Raw genomic sequence first — 23,986 nt, forward strand, 5'->3', positions numbered from 1 at the left:
TAAAATATTTACGACTCTTATTTTAAATTATTTATTTTGGGCTGAGGAGACAGCACAGGGATTCTGCAAAAAGACCTTCCTCCCTAAGGCTCTGAGATCCCGGGGTCCATCCCCGGCACCACCATCAGCCAGAGCTCAGCAGGGCCATGGGGAGGAAGGGAGGGGGAGAGAAAGGAAAGATGAAATGGAAAGGAAGAGAGAAGGAAGGAAGGAAGGAAGGAAGGAAGGAAGGAAGGAAGGAAGGAAGGAAGGAAGGAAGGAAGGGGAGGAATGCAGGCCAGGTGGTGGTGCGTCTGGTTGAGCACACGTGACAGTGCACAAGGACCGGGGTTCGAGCCTCCAGCCCCCACCTGCAGGGGGGAAGCTTCACGAGTGGTGGAGCAGGGCTGCAGGGGTCTCTCTCTCCCCTTCCTCCTTTCAATTTCTCTTTGTGTCTATCCAGTAACAAATAAATAAATATATTAAGGAATGAAAGAGAAAATAGAAGGAAGGAAAAGCTAGCGGAGAGGGAGGGAGAGGAGCCGGAAACATTAGTTCGCTGGTTCAACGCCGAGATCCAAGCCCAGAACCCCGCCTCCTGGCGGCAAGGCCCCGCCCCCTTCCCGGAGACCACGCCCACCACCCCCGCCCGCCCGGCGAGACCCGCCTCTGGCCCCGCCCCTTTCCGGAGCCTGGCCCCGCCCACCACAGCTACCCGCGGGGGCGGAGCCCGCGCATGCGCGTCCACTGTCCGCGGGGGCGGGGCGCCGCTTTCGTCCAACATGGCGCAGGCTGGCGGCAGCCCCGGGGGCCGGGGGCCGAGCGGGGCGCGCTGGGGACGCGCGGGGGGCGCCCACGAGAAGCTGCCGGTGCACGTGAGTCACCCCCGGGCCCCGCCGCCAAGCCCGTGGTCCGCGCCCCGAACCCCGGCCTCGTCCGGCCCCGCCCGGGCCTCCCCCTCCGCCCGGCCCGGACCCCGGGGGGACCCCGAGGTCGACAGCCAGCCCCGCACCCCCACGGGGCCCCCCCAAGTCCGACGGACAGTGCCGGGCCCCCGGAGGCACCCCGAAACCTGGCAGTGACCCCCAGACCCCCACGGGCACCCCCAAACCTGACAGCCACCTGTAGGCACCCCAGGACCCCCACAAGGACCCCCAAAATCCGACAGGCGTCGCCAGATCTCCGCAAGCACCCTGGACCCCGACGGTGCCCCCGCAACCCCACAGGCATCCCCAGATCCCCACAGGGTCCCCCAGAACCCCCCCAAAGCTGTTAGGGATTCCTGGACCCCCACAGCCCCCCCCCGAACCTACCAGGCACCCCTGGAAGCTGACAAAGACCCCCCCCAAGCTGAGGAGGATCCCCAGGCCCCCGTGAGGACCCCCTGACCCTGACATGCACCCCAAGCGCTGACAGGGACCCCAGAGCCCCCCCACCCCATACACGCAGGGACCCATAGATTTGACAAGCACCCCTGAACCCGACGGGCACCCCCAGACTCACAGGGTCCCTCAAGTCATCTCATGCCAGACAGGCACCGCCAGACCCTACAAGGACCCCAACCACTTCTATGATGGGGACCCCAAACCCGTGAGGGGACCCCCTCCCCGAGTCCTTGAACCCCATTCCCGACAGCCCCCCCCAAAGTGCGGCCCTTTGTGGGACGGGCACCCTCGAGCTCAGCCGAGAACCCCAAAGAAGCCCAACAGGGATCCCCCAGACCCGAACCCCGACCACACAGGGACCCCGACAGGAGCGCCGGCCCTCAGCCTGAGCCGCGGGGGGAGGGGACCCCATCCTCACCCCCCGAACCCCCCCCCCCACAGGTGGAAGACGCTCTCACCTACCTGGACCAGGTCAAGATCCGCTTTGGCAGCGACCCTGCCACCTACAACGGCTTCCTGGAGATCATGAAAGAGTTCAAGAGCCACAGGTGCCTGGACCCCAGCCCCCGGGAGACCCCCCACAGCCGCCCAGCAGCCTCCAGAAGCTCCCCAGCCCCGGGTGACCCCAAAAGCCCCCAGGAGACCCCCCAGCCGCCCAGCAGCCTCCAGAAGCTCCCCAGCCCTGGGTGACCCCAAAAGTCCCTGGGAGACCCCCCCAGCTGCCCAACAGCCTCCAGAAGCTCCCCAGCCCCCGGGTGCCCCCCAAAAGCCCCCAGGAGCCCCCCAGAAGCTCCACAGCCCCTGGGTGCCCCCCCAAAGCCCCCAGAGGCTCCCCAGCCCCCGGGAACCCCCCAACCCACGGGAGCCCCCCAGCCCCCGGGAGCCCCCCAGCCCCCAGGAGCCTCGACTTTGGGGGGACCCCTCTGACCTCAGCCCGCCCCCCCCCAGCATTGATACCCCAGGGGTCATCCGCCGGGTCTCGCTCCTCTTCCACGAGCACCCCGACCTCATCGTGGGGTTCAACGCCTTTCTGCCCCTCGGCTACCGCATCGACATCCCTCGGGGCGGCGAGAAGGTGCGCTGGCCGGGCGGGACCGGGGAGGGGCTTGGGGAGTGTGGTCCCTGGACCCCCACCCCCCGGCCCCGGGTTCGAGTCCCGATGACCGGGGGTCTCGGGGGCAGGAGGGCGCGCACGGCCCCGGGGAGGCCGCCGAGGGGCCGAGGCCGCCGGGCCGGGAGCGCGGCCGGGAGCCGGGGCCGCTGGAGGCCGACTCGGTGGAGTTCAGCAACGCCATCAGCTATGTGAACAAGATCAAGACGCGCTTCCTGGACCACCCCGAGGTCTACCGCTCCTTCCTGGAGGTGCTGCACACCTACCAGGTGCGCTCTCGGCCTTGGGGCGAGACCGAGGGAGGAGCAAGGGCAGGGGAGACAGCAGCCAGGCCACCCGGAGCCTCCCTCCCCTGTGGTGCCCGGCCGAGCCCCTGTGTCAGCTTCCTCCGGGAGGGGCCCCAGCCCTGCCCTGTGCTTGGGGACATCCAGACCCTCCTGCCAGGAGTCTCCGCAGAGCCCCCTTCCTCTTCAGGGCTGAGTAGTGCTCCAGTCCCGCCCAGCCCCACAGACAGTGCTCTGACTCCCCTCCCCCCAGAAGGAGCAGCTGGGCGCCAAGGGCCGGACGTTCCGGGGCATGTCGGAGGAGGAGGTCTTCACGGAGGTGGCCAACCTCTTCCGGGGCCAGGAGGACCTGCTGTCCGAGTTCGGACAGTTCCTGCCCGAGGCTAAGCGCTCGCTGGTGAGTCGGGGCCGCCCTCCCGGGAGAGAGAGAAGGGCAGGGGCACCACAGCCGGCGAGGGAGCTTCCCCCGCCACCGCCCGCCTCCAGAACCGTCCAGTGTCCCCGCCAGCCTGGAGTGCAGGGGCAGGGCGCGGTTCGGGCCGGGGAGGCGCCTTCCCATGACTCCTCCTCCCCCCAGTTCACGGGTGGCGGCCCCTGTGAGCTGAGCGGCGGCGGCGCCAGGAGCGAGCCCGAGAAGGGGCTGGAGCACAGCAAGAAGCGCGCCCGGCCCTCCCTGCTGCGGCCCGTGTCTGCGCCTGCCAAGGTGAGCCCGGGCCGGGGCCCCAGCCCGCCGCCCGCCGCCCCCTCTCCCGCTCCTCCGAAAGACACCTGGAGGACCCCGATGCGACCACGGCACCTGGCATGTGGTGCCCGGGCCTCATTCTGGGGTGAGGCGCAGCTTGCCGGCCCAACGCAGCTGTGTCCGTCTCCCTTGCCGGGAAGACGGACTCGAACCCGGGGCTCAGCACCAAGTCCTCGAGGGGTCGCGGGCTGGGCCGGGGGTGCAGGCGGGGCTCCAGCAGGCGGGGTGCCTCCCCTCCCGTCCCCGCAGAAAAAGATGAAGCTGCGGGGCACCAAGGACCTGTCGCTGGCCGCGGTGGGCAAGTACGGCACGCTGCAGGAGTTCTCCTTCTTCGACAAGGTGCGGGGCGGGGCGGGGCGGGGCGGGGGTCCCCGGGAGGTGACGCCCCGCCCGCCCACCGCCGCCGCCGCCTGTCCCGCAGGTGCGCCGCGTGCTGCGGAGCCAGGAGGTTTACGAGAACTTCCTGCGCTGCATCGCGCTCTTCAACCAGGAGCTGGTGTCGGGCTCCGAGCTGCTGCAGCTGGTCAGCCCCTTCCTGGGGTGAGCCCCGCCCCGCCCTGCCTGGCCCTCTGCGGCCCCGCCCACCTGCCAGCCCCGCCCCCGAGCGCACCCACGGCCAGTCCCGACTCGCCTGGTGGCCCCGCCCCTCTCCGTTGCCCCGCCCACCCGGCGGTCCTGGTCCCGCCCCGGCTGCCCCTTCTCGCGGCCCCGCCCCCGTCGCCCCGCCCCCACGCGCCTGCCTGGCCCCGCCCCCGCCCGCAGCAAGTTCCCGGAGCTGTTCGCGCAGTTCAAGTCCTTCCTGGGCGTGAAGGAGCTGGCGGGGGCGCCGGCGCTGGAGCGCGCGGGGGCCGCGGGCCGCGAGGTGGACTACGCCTCCTGCAAGCGCATCGGCTCCAGCTACCGCGCGCTGCCCAAGACCTACCAGCAGCCGCGCTGCAGCGGCCGCACCGCCATCTGTAAGGAGGTACGGGGCGCAGGCGGGCGGCCCACTGCAAACTCCCACTGCAAACTCAGGACAGACGTGACAGCCGGTGGCCTGTCCCCGGCGCCCCACTGCCCCCCACAGGTGCTCAACGACACCTGGGTGTCCTTCCCCTCCTGGTCCGAGGACTCCACCTTCGTCAGCTCCAAGAAGACGCCCTACGAGGAGCAGCTGCACCGCTGCGAGGACGAGCGCTTCGAGGTGGGGCCCCTCCCGCCCGGTTCCCAGTCCACGGGGGTGTGGGACTCTCCTCCTCGCCCGCCTCTCGGTCTCTGTCTGTCTGGAAAGTGGCCGTAAAGCCCAGGTAGTAAGACGGAGAGACACAGAGCGCCCCTGTGGGGCAGCGGGCGCCAGGAGCTGGACCCGGAGCCGAGCCCCGAGCACTGCAGACTCGCCAGCCCCGAGATCCTTAAGACAGACAAACAACCGAGGGCCCGGGGAGACGGCACAGGGGTCTGCGGAGAGGCCCGGGCTCCGTCCCCAGCAGGGCTCCGGGGAGGGAGGGAGAGGAGGCGGGGTCCGGCCACCCTCAGCCGGCCCCCGCCCGCCCCCAGCTGGACGTGGTCCTGGAGACCAACCTGGCCACCATCCGCGTGCTGGAGAGCGTGCAGAAGAAACTCGCCCGCATGGCGCCCGAGGACCAGGACCGCTTCCGGCTGGACGACTGTCTGGGCGGCACCTCCGAGGTCATCCAGCGCCGCGCCGTGCACCGCATCTACGGCGACAAGGCCCCCGACATCATCGAGAGCCTCAAGAAGAACCCCAGCGCCGCCGTGCCCGTGGTGCTCAAGAGGTCGGCGCGGGGCCCGCGGGGGAGGGGGACAGGGTCGCCCTGGGCGGCCCCTCTGGGGTCCCGAGCCTCTGTGCCACAGCCCGCCCCCGCCCCGCCCTGCAGGCTCAAGGCCAAGGAGGAGGAGTGGCGGGAGGCCCAGCAGGGCTTCAACAAGGTGTGGCGCGAGCAGTACGAGAAGGCCTACCTCAAGTCGCTGGACCACCAGGCCGTGAACTTCAAGCAGAACGACACCAAGGCGCTGCGCTCCAAGAGCCTGCTCAACGAGATCGAGAGCGTCTACGACGAGGTGGCGGCCGGGCGCGGGGGCGGCCGGGCCGGGGTCCTTCCGTGTCCCCGCCCCGTGGCTGACCCACCGCCGCCCCCCCTCCCCCCCCCCCCCCGCAGCACCAGGAGCAGCACTCGGAGGGCCGCGGCGCCCCGGCCAGCGAGCCGCACCTCATCTTCGTGTACGAGGACCGCCAGGTCCTGGAGGACGCGGCCGGCCTCATCGGCTTCTACGTGCAGCGCCAGCCGGCCATCCAGAAGGAGGACCAGGCCACCATGCAGCACCTGCTCCTACGCTTCCTGCCTGGCCTCTTCTTCTCCCAGCGCCTCGACCCCGTCGCCGCCGCGGGTGCAGCCGCCTCCGAGGAGTCCACCGGGCCTTCCGCACCCACCCCCGAGTCCCCCGCAGAACGCGATCGCGGCGACCGCAGAAAGGGGGCACCCGGCAGCCCCCCGGCTCCACCGCCGGCCCCGGAGAAGGGGTCCCCCCGGGACACGCCCCCCGCGCCTGCGGGCCCCGCCCCCGCCTCCGAGCAGCCCGCCTCCCCGCCGCCGCCGCCGCCCCCCCCGCCCCCGCCCCCGCCGCCTGCGGACGACGTGTACAGCCTGCTGTTCGCCAACAACAACTGGTACTTCTTCCTGCGGCTGCACCAGACGCTGTGCGCGCGGCTGCTGCGCATCTACCGCCAGGCGCAGCGACAGCTGCTGGAGCACCGCGCCGAGCAGGAGCGGCTCCGCTTGCTGGGCCCCGGCCGCCGCGAGCGCGCCAGCGACCCGGCCATGGAACTGCGTCTCAAGCAGCCGAGTGAGCGGGCTGGGGGTCGGGGCTCCAGGGGCTGTGGTGGTGGTGGTGGTGGTGGGCGGGGGGGGGGGGGCTGTCTGGGCGGGGCTTCCGGGCCGTGGTGGTGGGGGGGCTGCCTGGGCGGGGCTCCCGGGCCATGGGGGGGGCGGGGGCCCTGACGGCCCGGCCCGCAGGCGAGGTGGAGCTGGAGGAGTACTACCCCGCCTTCCTGGACATGGTGCGCAGCCTGCTGGACGGCAGCCTGGACCCCACGCAGTACGAGGACGCGCTGCGCGAGATGTTCACCATCCACGCCTACGTGGGCTTCACCATGGACAAGCTGGTGCAGAGCGTCGCCCGCCAGGTGGGCGCAGGCGGGGCGGGTCCAGCTAGGGGGTCCTGGGGGCGGGTCCTCTACCGGGTTCTGGGGGGCGGGTCCTCCGCTAAGGCGCTCTGGGGGGCGGGTCCTCCCTCTACGGGGTCCTGGGGGCGGGTCCTCCGCTAGGGCCGTTCTCTGTCTCGGCTCACGCAGGCCTCGCTGCCGGGGCATCTGCTCCGGGTCGAGGGGTCGCAGGGGTCCCGGTGACCCACGGGGTGAAGCCTGAGCCCCCAGCCCGCCTCCCGCAGCCGGGACTGACCCCTCTCTGCCTTCCAGCTGCACCACCTGGTGAGTGACGACGTGTGCCTGAAGGTGGTGGAGCTCTACCTCACCGAGCGGCCCCGGGGGGCGGCTGGCGGCAGCCTCTCCTCCCGCTGCGCCCGCGCCGCCCGTGAGACCAGCTACCAGTGGCGGGCGGAGCGCTGCATGGCGGACGAGAACTGCTTCAAGGTGGGCGGCCCTCGAGCCCCGCCCCGAGCCCCAGCCCCGCCCTTCTCCCCAGCCCCGCCCTTCTCCCCAGCCCCGCCCCGCCCCCAGGCCCGCCCCGTCCCCAGCCCCACCCCTCTCACCGAGCCCCGCCCCATGCCATGGCCCCGCCCCTAACCCCGCCTCGCCCAGGTGATGTTCCTCCAGCGGAAGGGCCAGGTGATCATGACCATGGAGCTGCTGGACACGGAGGAGGCGCAGGCGGAGGACCCTGTGGAAGTCCAGGTGGGGACCCGCACCCCAGACCCCGCACACCCCGCCCCTGGAGAAGTGGTCGGGGTCTCCCTGCGCCCTGACCGCCCCCCGTCCCCCAGCATCTGGCGCGCTATGTGGAGCAGTACGTGGGCCCCGAGGGCGCGGCCGGCTCGCCCCGCGATGGCTTCCTGCTCAAGCCCGTGTTCCTGCAGAGGTGAGCCGGGCGGGCGTCCCGGGGCGGGGCGGGGCGGGGCGGGGCTTCCTGGGGCCCCCATACCCATACCCCGCCCGGCCCGTCCCCAGGAACCTGCGGCGCTTCCGGCGCTGGCAGTGCGCCCAGGTGCGGGCCCTGCGCGGGGCCCCGGGCGCGTGGCGGCGGCTGGTGGGCGTGGAGAGCGCGTGCGGCCTGGACTGCCGCTTCCGCCTGGGCTCCCACAAGATGCTGTTCGCCGCGGCCGCCGAGGACTACATGTACCGGCGCGGCACGCTCGGCAGGGCCCGCCAGGTGAGGCCCCACCTGGCCCGGGAGACCCCGGCCCGCCCCGCCCCGCCCCCCGCCCTGGCTTCGCCTCGTGGGTGACGTCCTGCCCCCCGCAGGTGCAGCCCCTGGTGCTGCTGCGCCACCACCGGCACTTCGAGGCCTGGCACGGGCGCTGGCTGGCGCGGCACGTGTCGCCGGAGGCGGCGGGGCTGGCGCAGGACTGGCTGATGGGCGAGGCGGCCGCCGACCTGCTGCCCTGCACCACCCTGCGGGAGCCCGCCCGCCTGCACGGGCTGCCCGTCACCCGCTACCGCGTGCACTTCCCGCGCCGCCCCGCCTCGCCCTGACCCCGCCCCCCCCCACCCCGCATGCCCCGCCCCGCCTCGCCTCTATTTATTTGCGCCCGTTCCGCAGTTCCGCCGGATGATCGCCCGCATTAAAGCCCCGCTGCGACCCAAGTCCAGTCCCTAGTTCGTTTATTGGACAGAAGCGGTGGGGGCGGGGGCGGGCTCGAACCCGAGTCCTCGCCCAGGGCAAGGGGGCTGTGGTGGGGGGCTCCAGGCTGCTGTGTCCGCCCAGTGCGGCAGAGAAGTGCTTCCGGCACTCGTGGGTTAGGGGCTGGCACACGGGGCTGCGGGCACGGCGTGGAGGTCGCTCGGGCCGAAGTACCAGCGGCGGGCGGGGCCCGGGCCGCAGGCCGACTCCCAGGCGTCCTGGTTGAGCAGCGCTGCCTCCTGGCTGGCCTCCGAGGATAGCTCCAGCACCTGCGCCCAGGCCCTGTGGGGGCGGTGCGGGACGGGGGCGAGTTCAAACCGGCTTGGTGCCGCCCCTCCCACTCTCCTCTGTGCCGGGCCGGGGTCCCCTCACCTGCGCAGCTCCTGGTCCTTGTCCCCGGCGGCCGCCCGGAGCTGGGCCAGCAGCGCGAGCGCCGAGCTGTGGCCCTCGGGCCCGAGGCCCAGCTCCGCCAGGAGGTGGCGGGTGGTGCCCAGCTCCGCCTGCAGGGCATCTGGGGGGCAACACGGCCACGTCACCCCGGCTCCCCCCCAGCAGCCCGGGACCCCACGTGGGGACGGGACGGGGTCCTACCCAGCAGCCCGCGGCCGTCGCCCGAAGAGTGGACGCCCCTGACCGGGAGCTCGTGGCGCGTGGAGTCCAGGGCGGCGGCCAGGCCGCGGTAGCGCTCGGCGAAGCGTCCCGACAGGGCCACGCACGGCGTCAGCAGCTCCACCTGCACGTCCAGCGCCACGTCCAGCTCCCGCGCCCTCCGGCCCAGCAGCCGCCGCCGCCCCAGCTCCCGCGCCCGGCGCTCCAGCCGCGCCCGTTCCCCGCACGCCGCCAGCAGCCGCCGCTCGGCCTCCGCCTCCAGAGACGCCAGGCTGTTCTCCATCTGGTCCGGGAGGGGGCGCCGGGAGGGTCGGCCCGGATGGGGTCCCTGGGGCTCCCCCGGGTCGTCCACCCCCCCTCCCCCGGGTCGTCCACCCCCCCCCCACCTTCAGGGTCAGCAGCGTAAACAGCAGCGTCTGGGACTCCATCATGTCCGGGTCCTGCGGGCGGGCACACACACACAGAGACGCAGAGACAGAGGTAGAGGCGGGGGGGGGGGGGGGGGGAAGACAGATGCAGAGACAGAGGTAGACAGGTGGAAAGAGATGCAGAGACAGGTAGAGAGGTGGGGAGAGACAGACGCAGAGACAAAGAGAGAGACGGGGAGAGACGCAGACAGAGGTAGACAGGTGGAGACAGACGCAGACAGGTAGACAGACGCAGAGACAGGGAGAGACAGACAGGCACAAGCTGACAGAAGTGGAGCCGCCCTCCGGCCAGGGCGCAGACCCACCAGGCCGAGCCCAGCGCCGCCCCCGGCCGCCCTCCCCGCCGGCACTCACGGGCTCCTTCCTCTGTGGCTCGGAGAACGAGCCGCCCTCGGGCTTCCCGGCCACCGTCCGGTCCGGCCAGGGCCTCGGTGTCCGCCGGGCCAGGCCCCTGTCTGCAGAGGCCGTGTCACCCGGGCTCCCGCCGCCCCGGGGCGCCCAGGGGCCGGGGAGGGGCCGCCTACCGTTGATGGCCGACACGTCCAGGTCGGGCGGGGTGGCGCCGTGGCCCTCCAGCAGCGTGGAGTGCAGGTCCCGGGGGTCTGCGGGTGGGCGGGGAGGCCCGGGGCGTCACCGGCTCGGCCCCCACCCCCCCCCACGCGGCCGGGGAGCTTCCCCCGGTGCCCCGTCCAGGGCGCTCCCGTGTGGCGCCGGGGCCTCACCTCTGTTCCTCTGCGGGCCGGCCGGCTTCTTCCCCGGCTCGGCCACCCTGCTGGTCCTCAGGGTCTGGTCGGCCGCGGGGGCCTGCGGGGACACCGGGAGCCCTGAGCTCGGAGCCCGCGAGCCGGGGCGGGACGGGGTGGGGGTGGGCGCTCACCTTCCGGGCGCCTCTCCTCTCCAACTGCAGGTAACGGGACTCCACTACGCGGCCACCTGGGGACGGGGCGGGGCGGGGCGGGGCGACACCCCCGGGTGGGGGCGCTCAGGGTCTGCGGGGCACCTCGGGGTCCCCCCACACACACCTCCGCCCCGCAAGGGGGCGCCACCCACCTTGAGCTCTTCTGACCTTCGGCTTGGTGCCCCCCGGGGTCCCGGGGCCGCCCACGGGCGGCTTCCTGGAAGGAGAGGAGGAAGGGGCAGCCGTGATGCCAGGGGGGGACCCCGGCACCCGCGGAGGAGCCCCGCAGCGCCAGGGGAAGCTCTGGGGACGGTGGTGGCGCTGTGCTGAGCGTCTCTTCCTCTCTCTCTCTGGACGACAGAGCGGCTCCCCCCACCGCACCCCACCCACCCCGAGACGGGAGCGGTGGATAAAGACGGGGGATGGGGTGCTGCACACCTGGACATCGGACCCGACGGAAAGCAGGCCGACAGGGACAGGGCCCGTCTGGAGGCCAGGAGCGGAGTCCGGTGCCTCTCGGGCGCTTATAAGCCCGGGTGCGGGGTACGGGGGCCGCCAAGTGCGCCGGGACTCGAACCCGCGACCCGTAAAACCAACGCTGCGCACGCGCAGAGGCGCGACCGGCCCAGAGCTCGCAGCACCCCCGCGCTTCCGGGAAGCAGGGCAGCCGCAGCGGGACCGGAGCCCGCCTCGAGGCCCCCCGCGCCCCCCAGGCCCCCCGATTCTGGCCGGCCCCGCTCACCCGGCGCCGCCGCGCCCCGCCGACTCCGCCATCTTCCCGCGTCCACTCAAAGCCGGCTCCGCCCCTGGCCACGCCCCTCGCGCGCACTGCGCAGCCGCGAGACGGGTGGGGGTGTGGCCGCGCGCTACGTCACGCCGTCTCGGCCCCGCCCGCCCACGCTGCCTCGGAAGGGGCGTGGTCTGCGTGGCCCCGCCCCCGCGGCGCGCTGCTGGCGTCACGCCCCGGCGCCGCCCCCCGGAACCCGGAAGCGCGGCGGCGGGGGAGCGGCGGGAGCGGCGGCGAGCGCGGGCGGCCCGAACGGGGCGGCAGGTGAGCGCGGCCCAGGGGCTCCGGGGGACCCCGGGGGGCTTCCGCGGCGGCTTCCGGGGGGCCATGGGGGCGGGGCGCGCCGGTTTGGGGGGCTCGGGAGAGGGGGCGCGGCCGGAAGGGGCTTGTGGGGAGGACGTGGCCTCGCGGGCGGGGGCGCAGGAAACGGGGTGCAGGGGGAGAGGTCGCGCGGAGGGGCTCCCGGCCAAGGGGGGTGTCGGGGGGGGCGCGGCGAAAGGGGTGGGGGGTGCAGAGCCCTGGGCGGCAGTCGGGGCTCCCCGCAGGAGGGCCGAGGGGCGCAGAGCCGCTTTGGGGGACTGTGGGGCGTCTCGGGGAGCGGAGAGGGGGTGCAGAGCCGCGGGAGGAAGCCGGGGTGCCTGAAAGGGGGACGGGGGTGCAGGGCGGAGGTGGGGGGCCGCCGGGGACCCTGGAGGGTGGGGGGGGTGTGCGCGCCGGGTAGGGGGCAGACGTGGGGCCCTGGGGTGGGAAGGAACCGGGTGCCGGGCCCTGCAGGGGAAGCCTGGGTGCCCTGAGGGGACCGGGGGGGGGGGCTTCCGGGGTGCATCTGGGAACTGGGAGGCCGACACCCGAGAGCCTGGTGGGGGTTCAGCCCTGCAGCCGGATCCCAAGCCCCCTGGGCCGGGCAGGCTGCAGAGGGGGAGACTTGGGGGGCGGGAGGCAGGAAGGGGCGAGTAGCCATTGCAGGATGGCGGGGGGCCCTGCAGGATTTGGGGTTCATCTTCCCACTCCCGGGTCACGGCCGTTCCCTCTCCCTCTCACCCCGACTTCAGCAGAGCCCGGCGCCTCCTGCTCGGGGGAGATTTTGAGGACCCCCGAGCGGGGCTCTCCCCCCTCCCCCCTCCCCACTCCCCCCAGCGGTCGGGGTTGGAACTGGGTTTGCGAGGGAGGCGTGTGCCCCTCGTGGGTCCCTGTCACCTCCTCCCCGTGGTCACATCCTTGACTTAAATGGCTCAGAGGCGACTCACAGGAAGCCGGGCCCCGACTTAGGGTGCTCCCCTCCTCCCCCAGGGAGACGGCATGGCCGGGGTGCCGCTCCATCCCAGTGTGGCAGGCGGGTGCCGGGTGGCTGCGTCGTTTCCCACGGTGGTTGGGGGGTGTCCCCCCGCAAGATTACTCTCAACACTTTGCTCAGGGCACCCCTGGGCCTGGCAGGGCTTGGGATCAGAGTTTAGGGACGCCCCCCTTCCCCCTAAGGAACGGGGTTCACACAGGGCTTGTACCACGTTGCACAGGATGCCGGCGCTCCGGCTCTCCGGCTCTCCGTTTCTCAGCCAGAACCAACCCCACGAGCCTTTGTGTAGCCCTCTCCCAACCCCACCCCCACCCCCACCCCCGTCCTGGGTCTGCACCCCAAAACAGCCCTCTCTCCGCCCCTCCGGTTTCCTCCCTTCCTTGGGGACCCGGGAAGCTCCCTCCAGCCCTGGGCTGATCTGGGGGTGCAGGTGGACGGACCCCCAAGGGTCTCCCCCACCCAACCCACCCTGACCCGTTTTCCAGCCCCCAGCAGCCAATCTCCGCGGGGCGGGGGGGGGGGTCGGGCCAGAGTTCAAGAGACCGAGGGTGTGTCCCACCGGACTGAGGGGTCTGGGTGTCCTCCCCCCACGGCGACGAGCCTTCCATGCTGGGAAGGGACTTTCGGCAGCAGGCTCCTGGACCAGCAGCATGTCCCCGCATTGACCGTCAGGGCCAGGACACTGGGGGGGGGCTCCCCCGTGGTGACAGCGGCGTCCCCACAGGGGCCCACAAGCCTTATCTGGTCCCTGGCTGGCGTGGGGCGCGCAGCTTGGAGCCAGCCCCTCTAATCTGGAGCAAGGACAGGAGGACACACGGCGGCTTTTGTCTGCTGTCCTCAGCTCTGGCGGGAGGGGGGGGGGGCACGTCTCAGGGGAGAGCTGGCCACCAGATCCCGGCTCACGGGCATCGTGCGGGGGTCCCCTGGTCCTGGTGGCCTCAGGTCCTCACCGTCCTGCGGGGGGGTGGACAGCTACAGGGGGGCGGGGGAGGCGACGGACCCTGTGTCCTGCCCTGAGACCGTCCAGGGGTGGAAGTGCCGTGGGGGGATGCCCCAGACTCAGGGAGCCCCCGGGGCCGTCGACTTCCTCCCGCGGGGATAAAGGCGGGATTCACGGCTGAATCAGGCGGTCTCGGGCGGAGGGCTCTGAATCAGCCGTGACTCACCCAGTGGCTCGGCCTGGCGGACCCCGGGGCCCCCTGCTCCTGGGGCAGCCTCAGCGTGTCCCCGACAAGCACCCTCTCTCTGTCTGTTTGGCATCTGTTTAACAACCAGAGACAGACAGACAGACAGACAGACGGGCAGGCTGAGCACCTGCAGTGCTGCTGGGGATCGAACCCGGGAGCTCGGGTCTGGGAGTCCCGCGCCCTCTCCCGGACAGCTGTCCCTGCCTTTTGTTGTTGTTGTTTGTTGCTTCACTCATTTTATCCTCACTCCTGTGTTTCCTGGAGGGAGGGTGTCCCCTGAGGCCGCAGCCCCGCTCCACCTGCCCCGGAGCCTGGAGCCTGGAGCCTGGAGCTCTTCTCGTGCCGCGGTGCTCCCATGGGGTGCCAGGGCCTTGCTCGCCGGCCGGCCCAGAGAAGTTTGTGGAGGGGAGGGGTGTGTGTCTGGGAGGGGCGCGGTCCCCTTCCCGGGGCTGGGGGTCATCTCACAGGGAGGGGCCCCCAGGGGCTGGCGTCTGTCTCGGCCGCACGTGCCCAGGGGGAGATTTCGTGGTACGGGGGGGCAGCCGTCCTGAGTGTCACTGGGGGGCTGGGGGCAGGGCCTTGTAGGCTCCCCACCCCCCCACCCCCAGCCCTGCCCTGCGGCCCCGCCTCAGGCCTCCCGGTCACAGTGCTCCCTTGTTCCCGGCTCCCCGTCCTTGGCCCCGCGCCGTGCCCTCCCTGCCCGCCGCTGTCCCCGTCACCCCCCCCCCATGTGGCGGTCCCGGCCCCCACAACAGGACACTGCTTCCCTCTGTCTCTCTGTCCAGCCGCCCGGGAGGGGTCGGTGAGAAAGTAGCCCTCCCCCTCCCCCTGGCAGGTGGCTGGAATGTCACCAGCCCTGACCAGTTTGGCTAGACTGGGGGGGGGGGGGAGAGACAGCAATGGGAAGAAAGATCCTGCCCTCAGGGGAGGGGGCTCCCCACTTCTAGAATCTTCTGGCTCCCCAAGGGCTGCGTGGCTCTCGAGCCCAGGGCTGCGTGGTCCGTGGTCAGAGAGCCCTCCCGCCCCTGAGATTCCAGGGAGCGATTCTGCCTCAGTGTGGGGGGCTTCCGGGTGCCCGGTCCGACCCCTGATGCCCCCCAGGCTGGGTGGGATCACAGGGTCACCCCTACGGGGGAGGGGGAGGCGAGGCAGACGTGTTCCCCAGGTGAGGGTCTCTCAGACATGGGGGGCACAAGGCCACCCTCGAGGGGGCCGGAGCCACTGGGTGAGCCCGCCTCAGCCCAGAGCCTGTGGAAAGGGCGACAGCCAGGCAGCTTGGGGAGAGGGCTGAGCTTCTGTCTCCTGGGGTCTCTCTGTCTCTCCGGCTCTTGGTTCTTTCTGCCCTAACAGCCGGCTAGAAGGAGGGGGAGAGGGGGTGGGACACCCCCATCAGCCAGCCAGAGAGTCGGGACCCATCAGCCGGGAGGTGCTGGTGAGGGAGCCGGGGGCCACGGGAATCACGGGTCTCTGCCGGTGGGTACCCCGAGATTCTCCATGGGGCGGGCAGAGCCACTGGGGAGAGACGGGACTGTGGGGGGGGGGGCGGGCGGGCACTGGGATGTGGGTGTTTGTGGCAACAGCGTGGGGTCCTAGGGGAAGCAGGTCCCCCAAGTGGGCAGCACCCCCTCTCAGGCGCCGAGGCAGAGGGAGGCTCCCGGTCCCCCCCCCCCCCAGCCGCCGCCGGGCACAGCCTGAGCAGAGCCAGCACTTCCTCCCACGGGGGCGGTGGCCCAGATCTTGTGACTGTCCCCTCCTCTGCCCGGGGAGCCCTGCTGGCTGGGTGCAGGGCGTGCTCTCCTGGGACCCCGGTCCCTGGTTCCGACCCTGGCGCCGCATGGGAGCACCCAGGACGTGGAGCACCAGGAGAAGCTCCACGGGGCGTGGCTCTCTAGTCCTCCTCTCTCTCAAAGCGTCAGAGCGTGATCGTTTCTTTTCTCTCTCACCCCTCGTGTGTTTCCATCGTCCGCTCGGTTTGGCCTTTTCTTAGTTGACGGCTAATCCTTGATTATCTTTGTCCATTTATTAAATGAAGACAGAAGTTAAGAAGGCAGGGGGAGACAGAGAGACGCCTGCAGCCCTGCTTCACCGCTCGTGAAGCTGCTGCCTCGCAGGTGGGGAGCCGGGGCTCGAACCCAGGTCCTGGTGTCCGGCACAGGTGCGGCCCCCTGACCCCGACCCCCACACCCTCCCTGCAGCTCCAGGAGGCGCCAGTCGGCATGGTGAGGCGGGGCCGCCGGCAGCATGAGTGCGGTGGCGGGCGGCCCCGGGCCCCGGGCCTACGAGCTGGTCATCTACCCGCAGCTGGCCGCGGCCCCCGGCCCGGCACCCTGCCTGGTGCCCGCCACCCCGCACAGCACAGCGGCCGAGGTGGTGCTGGAGGCGGCCGCCCGCCTGGGGCTGCCCCCCGGGGCCGCCGGCCGCCTGGCGCTGGCCGAGGTGCGGGAGACGGGCGGCGAGGAGTGGCGGCTGGAGCCTGGCGACACCCCGGTGCAGCGGCTGCGGCTGTGGCCCCGCCGGGCGCAGGAGGCCCACCCACCCGAAGACGGCTACTTTTTCCTGCTGCGGGAGCGCGGGGCCCCGCCGGCCGGGGACGGTGACGGCGACTGCGACTGCGACGGCCGGGATGCCGACTCAGACGCCGCCACCGCCCGGTCGCCCGCCGGGCCCGCCCGCAGCCTGGCGGATCGTGGCCTGCTGCCCCGGTCCCCGGCCGACCTGGACGACCTGTGCGACCTGCCCGAGCTCACGGAGGCCGGGCTGCTGGCCGCCCTGCACCAGCGCTTCCTGCAGCGCAAGATCTACACGTACGCGGGCAGCATCCTGGTGGCGCTCAACCCCTTCCGCTTCCTGCCCATCTACAACCCCAAGTACGTGGCGCGCTACGCCGGCCGGCGGCTGGGCCAGCTGGAGCCGCACGTGTTCGCGCTGGCCGACGTGGCCTTCCACGCCCTGCGCGCCACCCGCCGCAGCCAGTGCATCGTCATCTCGGGCGAGAGCGGCTCGGGCAAGACGCAGACCACCAACTTCCTCATCCACTGCCTCACGGCGCTCAGCCAGAAGGGCCACGCCAGCGGCGTCGAGCGCACCATCCTGGGCGCTGGGCCCGTGCTCGAGGTGAGTGAGCCCCGGTGCCGCGGGGGGCGGCCGGGCGGCGCCCTGGGTCTCTCTCTCTCTCTCTCTCTCTCCCCCACTCCAACGTGGTCGGACACAAGGGCCGGAGACAGCACAGGGGTTCTGCATGGAGACCCCTGCCTGAGGCTCTGAGGCCCCAGGTTCCATCCCAGCGTTGCTGTAAGCCACAGCAGGGCTCTGGGGAAAAACAGCAGAACGGCGGTAATAACAGGGCTGCGGAGATGGCACAGCTCTGCAAAAAGACGCTTCTGCCTGAGGCTCGGGGGGGCCCTGGGTAATATAATGACAGTGATAATAGGAATTTTCCTGCCTGAGGCTCTGAGGCCCCAGGTTCCATCCCCCGCACCACCAGCAGCCAGAGCTTAGCAGGGCCCTGCGGGAACTGGGGAAAGGGGGGGACTTGCCCTGCATCGCACTGGGTTGTCAGGTGCAGGGACCCGGGTTTGAGGCCCTACACCTTGGCGGGCGGCCGCTTCTGCAGATAATGGAGGTCGCCAGGGGCCGGCCTGCCCCCCTCCCCGCCCTGGTCAGGGTAGTGAGCAGAGCTGTGGGGGTCTCTCAGCCCACCTCCAGGCCCCCGACACGGAGCCTGAGGGTCTCTGATTTCAGGGAATGGAGAGGGGGGCACCAGCATTCCACTGGGACACAGGCTCTGCAGGGGTGAAACTCAGGGCCTCGCACCCACCCCTGTGTTCCTCTCCGGGTCAGGAGTGTCCTGGGGGGGGGGGGACGGGTGGGTCCCCACATCCCAGCCCAGAGAATTCCCAGAGTGTCAGCGGAGGCCCGGGAAGCCGGCTGCTGGTTTTGGGTCCAGGGTCTCTGGCTGCCCCCCACCCCAGGCCTTGGGCTTGTCCCAGCCGGTTTCCATAAGACTTTATTGGTGCCTGGCCACCCCGCTCATCTTCTGGCCCGGCCCACCCGGCACCGCTTGGCCACACCTCCTCGTCTGCATGCGGCTAGGGTCTAGCCAGTAGGAAACTGTTGGCGTCTGGTCACGCCCCCTCATTTGCATGGTGCTGGCTGGGTCTCAGCCCTGGCCCAGTTTTGCAGACTTGCAGAAGATGCTGCTTTTCCTTTGCCTTGGGGGGAGCGGAGCGCCTCCGGGGGCTGGGGGCCTCCATAGCCACCCCGCGCCGGCTCCCTGTGGACTTGACCTCCCCCCAGGCGCCCCCAAGTGAGGTTGGGGAGAAGTCCGTGAGCGGTGAAGTAGGCCTGCAGGTGTCTCTGTCTCTCCCCCCTCTCATCTCCATCCTTTCCGATGAAACGGGGGAAATGGCCACCGGGAGCCGCGGATTCATAGGCACAGAGCCCCAGCGGCAAGCGTGGAGGTCACAGGCCCGGGAGAGCAGCTGCAGGCGTGGGGTCCCAGCTCCATCCCGGCGACGACGCTCTGTTCCTCTGCCTCGTTCTTTAACGAGGTCTGAGACTGAGAGCCCACAGGCCCACAGTGGACGCCGGGCTCCGGCTCCAACCTGCACCCTGTGCTCGGCACGGTGAACCTTTCTGTTAACCTGCTCGTCTGTTCTGGATAGAGACAGAAACTAGAGGGGAGGGAGAGAACCCTGCAGCCCTGCTTCAGCACTCGGGGAAGCTCCTTCCCTGCAGGTGGGGACTGGGCGTTCGAACCCAGGTCCTTGCACACCGTGATGTGTGCGCCGCCTCCCAGCCCCAAGAAGCCCTTTTTACACGGCAGGCCCTGGTCCCCTGTAGCCCCGAGGCAAGGGCTAGGGCTCCAGTCCCCCCTCTTTTTTCTCAGCTCCCCTAAAAGGAGAAGTGGGTTGGCCCTGGCAGTAGCTCCAGCCGGAGAGCGGGGGGGGGACTTGGGGCGCCTGTCAGCTGATCGGCCGTCAACAGTCAGTGTCGGGGCGCCCCGGTCAGCCGCACCCCCCCCACTATCAGCCCCTGAACTTTGACCTCTCACCCAGCCTGGTCTGTCTCATCTGCAAAGCAGAAATGGAGTTCCGAGGGGCCTGGGTGCGTTCTGGGACGGGCAGGGGCGTCCCAGCCGCTGGGCTCCCCCAGCTGTAGGCCTGTGGCCGGGAATGCGCTCGTGGCTGCCCGGACCCTCAGGCAGCAGCATCTGTGGCCTCTGGCGCAGAGGGTCGGGCCTGGGTGCCGAGGGAGCCTGGCAGAGGGGAGAGCGGCTGGCGTGGTAGGTTCTAGAACCCAGCTGCGCCCCGGCAGAGGAATTCCCTGAGAGCTAGGCCAAGCCAGGGCCCCCCGTCCCCCCAAAAAGAGTCGAGTTCAGTGCCGTGTTGAGCTTCAGCCAGGCCGGGCAGCCTCCCCGCCTGCTTCCAGAAGGTTCCACCCCCACAGGGGCCTGTTGCTACTTTCATTTTTTTTTTTACTGATTTTGGAAAGAGAAACGGAGAAGGGGGCAGCAGACAGGCGGAGAGGAGAGACACCTGCGGCCCCGCTCCATCACTCCTGAAGCTTCCCCCCTGTGGGTGGGATGGAGACGGGGGCTCGAACCTGGGTCCTCACGCGTGGTGATGTGTGTGGCCTCCCCTGATCCCGACAACCAGGACCGGCCCTCCGGGACCGGCAGGCGCCGTTTCCAGTACCCCGGACCTTTCTGGGTTGTTCTGGGGATCCGGGCTGGGTGGGAACCCCGGCCCTGTCAGGCCAGGCCTGCAATGAGGTCTCCTCGTTTGCACGGACCGGCCCTGTTTGCATCATCGAGCTTTCTTGGCAGCTCTTCACCGGACACTGGTGTCTGCCTCGCCCCCAGCGGCAGGTTTGCAGAGGCTGTGGGGATAAGGTTTTATCAGTCCTCCTGCAAGACAGCGTCACCTCACTCTCAGGGCAGTAGTGACAGGCGAGGCTGCGGACACGCCAGAGTGTGAGGGGCTGCAGGGGGGTGGTCCCGGTGCAGAGAGGAGGGGCAGGGAGGAGGCCGCCACTAGCCACCTCCCCCAGCTCCGGCCTGTGTTTTGAGGGAGAGTGAAGTTCTATTCCAGGGTGTCCAGGCTGGGGCTGAAATTACGGGGTGTATTTTAGGACACACACACACACACACACACACCCCGTCCGTGGCCTCCCTGGAATTCAGCTGATTAGAGGCCAACGCCGGGAGCTCCGTGGGCACCGCCCGCCCTCCCTCCCCAGAAAGTCCTGGTACTTTCCTGGCGGGGCTCTGACTTGTCCGCTGGCTTCGGCTCCCTTCCCTGGCAGTTTGGCGACATCAGCCGCCACCACTCAGGGGTGGCTGTCCTCCCCCCCCAAATACACACACCCCGCCAGCAGCCCAGAACCCTGCTCCCAGGCAAGACCGGAGCCAGCTCCAGCAGCTGCTTGTCTCTGCAGAACCAGGCTCCCTTTCCCGCTCACAGACTGACAGAAAGGGAGGGCAGACTCCCCGGCACCCGAGCCTCCCCCGGTGCTGCGGCTCCTCCCACGGGGTGCTTGGCAAGGCCGGGGGGCCTCCCCACCCTGGGGTGGCTCACTTCCACTCTCAGGCTCTGAGTCAGTCAGTCACTGAAGCTGCCTTAGGAGAGAAGCAGATGAAGAGCTATGCGTTGCTGAGAGAGACGGAGACGGAGACAGGCACGGGCAGAGCTCCCTCCCTTCAGCACAGGCCATGCTGGGGGTTGAACCCAGGACTTGGTGCTGGAGAGTCCGGCACTGTATCCACTGCGCCGGCTCCCGGCCACGTTTTGTTCTGCTTCTGTGAGTGAGTGAGAGAGACAGACAGACAGACAGACAGGACCCTCGGGGCTCATCCCCGTAAGAGAGAGAACTGGGGTCATCAGACCTAGGGGTGTGGAGCCGGGGTGCGGCCTGGCCCCCGCGGTGAAGTAGCCGATGCCCCAAACCCGCCGGGAGACAGGAAGTGCCCAGAACCGCCCCCTCTGTCCCCACAGGGGCCCCCAAGAACCTCCACTTCCTCCTCCGAGAGTGGGGGAGCCCGGGGTGGGGGTGGGGGGCGATTCTGCTTCCTGCCCAGCAGCCTCCACCCGCTGCTGTCGGGGAGGGGTCTCTGCCTTCTCTGCCGACCCCCAGGGGCCTGGCACCCTCACCCCAGAAGGGGGCGTCCCGGGAGCTGGGGGGCGGGCCGGTTCCCCGCCAGGGAGCAGGGCTTCCTGTGTGAGGGCCCCAGGTTTGAGCCCCGGCTGTGCTCCGCACCCAAGGTGGGAGGCCTTTTGGGGAGCTGTCTCTCCAGCCCCCCTCCCCATCCTGGGCTCAAGGGTCACCAGCTGAGTGGGTTCCTGGGACCCTTGCCTTCTCCCCCCCCCCAGGCCCCTGCTGAGCTCTGGCTGGTGGTGGTGCTGGGGATTGAACCTGGGACCTCAGAGCCTCGGGCGGGAGAGGCTTTGTAGTGTTCTGTTTCTGTATTTAGTGAGAGATGGTGGATGCGTGGGTAGATGGATGGATGGATGGATGGATGGATGGATGGATGGATGGATGGGAGAGAGATAGGAGAGTCTGTGCAGAACCACCATGCTGTCTCCCTCTCTGTCTCTCTTTTTGCTTCCAGGGTTATCTCTGGGGCTCAGTACCGACACTGCAAATTCACTGCTCTTGGAAGCCATTTTTTCTTTATTGGAGAGGACAGAGAGAATCTGAGAGGAAGGGGGGTAGAGAGACAGAGAGACCCCTACTGCCCAGCTGTAGGTGGGGACGGGGTTCGTCCTTGCTCTGTGTAATGTGAGCTCTTGACCACCCCTCCTGACCCTTCCTCCTTCCCTACGGACGGACACACACACACACACCCCAACCCTGCTCCACCAGCCGCCTGCCGCCTGCTGCCTTCCGAGAGCTCCCCAGCTGCAAGACTCCCCGCTCCCCGCCCTCCTGCCCTCAGGGCTCCCAGCCCACAGGCCGGGGCTATTTTTAGCCTGTGACCCCAGTGTGTCAGCCCTGTGAGGTCAGCTGGGGCTCCCAGCGTGGGGGCCCCCCAGTACCCCTCCTGGCCACTTCCTCAGTGCCCACCGCACACTTGCAAAAGGGCCCTGGGGCTGTGCCGAGGGCTGAGCTGCAGGCTGCCAAGTGGTGGGAGTCCTCCCCAAGGCAATCCGTACCCCTCAGCCTCCCAGACAGCAGCCGCTCTCAGGAAATGGGGACCCCGAGGAGACCCTCCCTGCCTGCCCCCCTCAGGCCGGGCGCCAGTCTTTGCTGGGTGGGAGGTGCCCACCCGACACCTTCTGGAGGACGGATGAGCCCCTGGCTGCTGGAGTGCTGGGTAGGGCGGTGGCTCGCACCCCAATGTGCTCACTGGCCGCCGCTGATCCCCAGACCCCCTCGTTGGCTGGGCCCTGCAGGGCCTAGGGCAGTGGGGCCAGCCAGGAGGCCCCTCACACACACACACACACACACACAAACACACCCGGCGAAGCCTGGAAAGTTCCCTCTCCCCTGCCTGGGGTGGTGCAGTGGGTAGGGCTCGGACTCTCAGCCCCCGGCCTCGCAGGTGCCAGAGGTGGGCTCTGCCCCTCCCCCCCTTCTCGCTCTGTCTGTGTCTCTGTCTGTCTGCCTCAGGAGCTAGGAGAGTCACTAGTGAGCAGGGCTGGGAGACCCCCAGGAGGGGCCTGCGTGCACTGCCCTGTGTGTCCTCCCGCCCAGCCCCGGCCCCACCCGGGGGAGCCGGAGACCCTGGTGCAGGGAGGTCGACAGGCGCACGGCGGGGCCACCAGGAACCCGACTCCAGAGCCCCCAGGGAACTCGGGGGTCCAGGTGGCTCCAGGGGTGTCCCAGACCCGGGCGACCGTCCATCTCCCCTCACCCACCATCTGGCCATCACTCACGTATCTTCCATCATCCATCCACCATCCATCCATCATCCATCCATCATCCATCCACCATCCATCCATCCATCATCCATCCATCCACCATCCATCCATCCACCATCCATCCATCCACCATCCATCCACCATCCATCCATCCATCATCCATCCATCCACCATCCACCCACCATCCATCATCCACCCACCATCCATCCATCCATCATCCATCCATCATCCATCCACCATCCATCCATCCATCATCCATCCATCCATCCACCATCCATCCATCCACTATCCATCCATCCACCATCCATCCACCATCCACCCACCATCCATCATCCACCCACCATCCACCATCCATCCACCATCCATCCATCATCCATCCACCATCCATCCATCATCCACCCACCATCCACCATCCATCCACCATCCATCCATCATCCATCCACCATCCATCCATCATCCACCCATCCATCATCCATCCACCATCCATCCACCATCCATCCATCATCCATCCACTTGTCCACCTGTCTGTCCGTCCCCGTCCACCCCTCTGTGCACCCCGCCTAACGCCCTGCTCTGCCTCAGGCCTTCGGGAACGCCAAGACGGCGCACAACGACAATTCCAGCCGCTTTGGGAAGTTCATCCAGGTCAGCTACCTCGAGAGCGGCGTCGTGCGGGGGTGAGTTGCCAGGCAACTGGGTGGGCAGGGGCGGTGGGCGGGTGGTGGGTGGCGGACAGAAGGCGGACGATGGAGGGGACGTGGGCAGTGGCCGAGGGGCAGTGGACGCGGGGTGTGTGGCCGGGCTGTCGGGGGGCTGCCGGCGCTGAGTGTCCTGCCCCCAGGGCCGTGGTGGAGAAGTACCTGCTGGAGAAGTCCCGCCTGGTGTCCCGGGAGAAGGACGAGCGGTGAGGCGGGGCCCAGAGCCTGTTCCCGGGAAGCGGGGGGCGGGGGGGCTGAGTCTTTGGGGCGGGTCAGTGCGCTGGACAGCTGAGCCCGGTCCATGGCCAACATCTGAGTCTGGGATGAGGGGGAGAAGTGTCCTCATCTTTACGCCTTGGGGAATCTTACTTCCCTGGGCTGCTTTTTTGTTTAGGTAGAAAGGGGGGAATATGGGGGGAGAGAGAGAGAGAACAAACAGCTTCCTCCAGTGCCAGGGCACCTCCACTGTGGTGCTCGGGTTCGAATCTAGAATTTTACATCGGAAACTGTCCCAGATCCGGGGTGTGTGTCCGTCCGTGCTCGCTCCCAGGAGTGGAGGGGCTCCCCAAGTCTGGGCCTCAGGACAGCCCCCCGCCCCCAGGAACTACCACGTTTTCTACTACCTGCTTCTGGGCGTCAGCGAGCAGGAGCGCCGAGAGTTCCGGCTCCAGCAGCCCGAGGACTATTTCTACCTCAACCAGGTAGGCCACCCCTGCCCACCCCACCCGGTCCTGGGGTCCCCCGCCCCCCCCCCCAGACCCAGCCCAGCCCAGCCCACCCCCGCCCTCTGCCAGCATAACTTGAAGATCGAGGACGGGGAGGAACTCAAGCATGACTTCGAGCGGCTCAAGCAGGCCATGGAGATGG

General features: G+C 69.7%; 3 protein-coding genes across 4 annotated transcripts in view; 2 read left to right on the forward strand and 1 right to left on the reverse strand.

Annotated features, from left to right (window-relative positions):
• Nucleotides 1-699: 699 nt before the first annotated feature.
• SIN3B (SIN3 transcription regulator family member B) lies at nucleotides 700-8,283 on the forward strand. Of its 2 annotated transcripts, XM_060182281.1 has the most exons (19): nucleotides 700-854; nucleotides 1,806-1,912; nucleotides 2,313-2,439; nucleotides 2,547-2,744; nucleotides 3,013-3,156; nucleotides 3,337-3,462; nucleotides 3,751-3,840; nucleotides 3,923-4,041; nucleotides 4,264-4,465; nucleotides 4,568-4,684; nucleotides 5,038-5,276; nucleotides 5,379-5,562; nucleotides 5,661-6,345; nucleotides 6,516-6,685; nucleotides 6,977-7,150; nucleotides 7,319-7,411; nucleotides 7,501-7,595; nucleotides 7,685-7,886; nucleotides 7,979-8,282. In XM_060182281.1, the coding sequence occupies exons 1-19, from the start codon at nucleotides 762-764 to the stop codon at nucleotides 8,207-8,209; spliced, it is 3,396 nt and encodes a 1,131-aa protein (XP_060038264.1). In that variant the 5' UTR covers nucleotides 700-761; the 3' UTR covers nucleotides 8,210-8,282. The 2 variants fall into 2 exon arrangements, with proteins under 2 accessions (XP_060038264.1, XP_060038263.1); XM_060182280.1 differs by having other exon boundaries at nucleotides 4,264-4,684; nucleotides 7,979-8,283.
• Nucleotides 8,284-8,337: 54 nt separating this feature from the next.
• HAUS8 (HAUS augmin like complex subunit 8) lies at nucleotides 8,338-11,118 on the reverse strand. The gene is made up of 10 exons (XM_060182370.1): nucleotides 11,035-11,118; nucleotides 10,445-10,509; nucleotides 10,272-10,327; nucleotides 10,117-10,198; nucleotides 9,919-9,996; nucleotides 9,749-9,849; nucleotides 9,353-9,406; nucleotides 8,949-9,249; nucleotides 8,730-8,868; nucleotides 8,338-8,639 (listed from the first exon to the last, which is right to left on the reverse strand). Exons 1-10 carry the CDS (start codon nucleotides 11,064-11,066, stop codon nucleotides 8,474-8,476), a joined length of 1,074 nt encoding a protein of 357 aa, XP_060038353.1. The 5' UTR covers nucleotides 11,067-11,118; the 3' UTR covers nucleotides 8,338-8,473.
• A 110-nt stretch (nucleotides 11,119-11,228) lies between these two features.
• The window catches only part of MYO9B (myosin IXB), a 32,865-nt gene continuing 20,107 nt past the window's right edge, over nucleotides 11,229-23,986 (forward strand). Inside the window, 6 exon segments of the mRNA XM_060182432.1 lie at nucleotides 11,229-11,343; nucleotides 15,756-16,674; nucleotides 23,004-23,098; nucleotides 23,263-23,325; nucleotides 23,721-23,820; nucleotides 23,914-23,986. The exon segment at nucleotides 23,914-23,986 is cut by the window's right edge and continues 28 nt beyond it. Of these exon segments, the coding sequence (XP_060038415.1) occupies nucleotides 15,802-16,674; nucleotides 23,004-23,098; nucleotides 23,263-23,325; nucleotides 23,721-23,820; nucleotides 23,914-23,986 (1,204 nt within the window). The 5' untranslated portion in view covers nucleotides 11,229-11,343; nucleotides 15,756-15,801.

The sequence above is a fragment of the Erinaceus europaeus genome, chromosome 23, assembly GCF_950295315.1.
Source record: "Erinaceus europaeus chromosome 23, mEriEur2.1, whole genome shotgun sequence".
In the NCBI taxonomy this organism is placed as follows: domain Eukaryota; kingdom Metazoa; phylum Chordata; class Mammalia; order Eulipotyphla; family Erinaceidae; genus Erinaceus; species Erinaceus europaeus.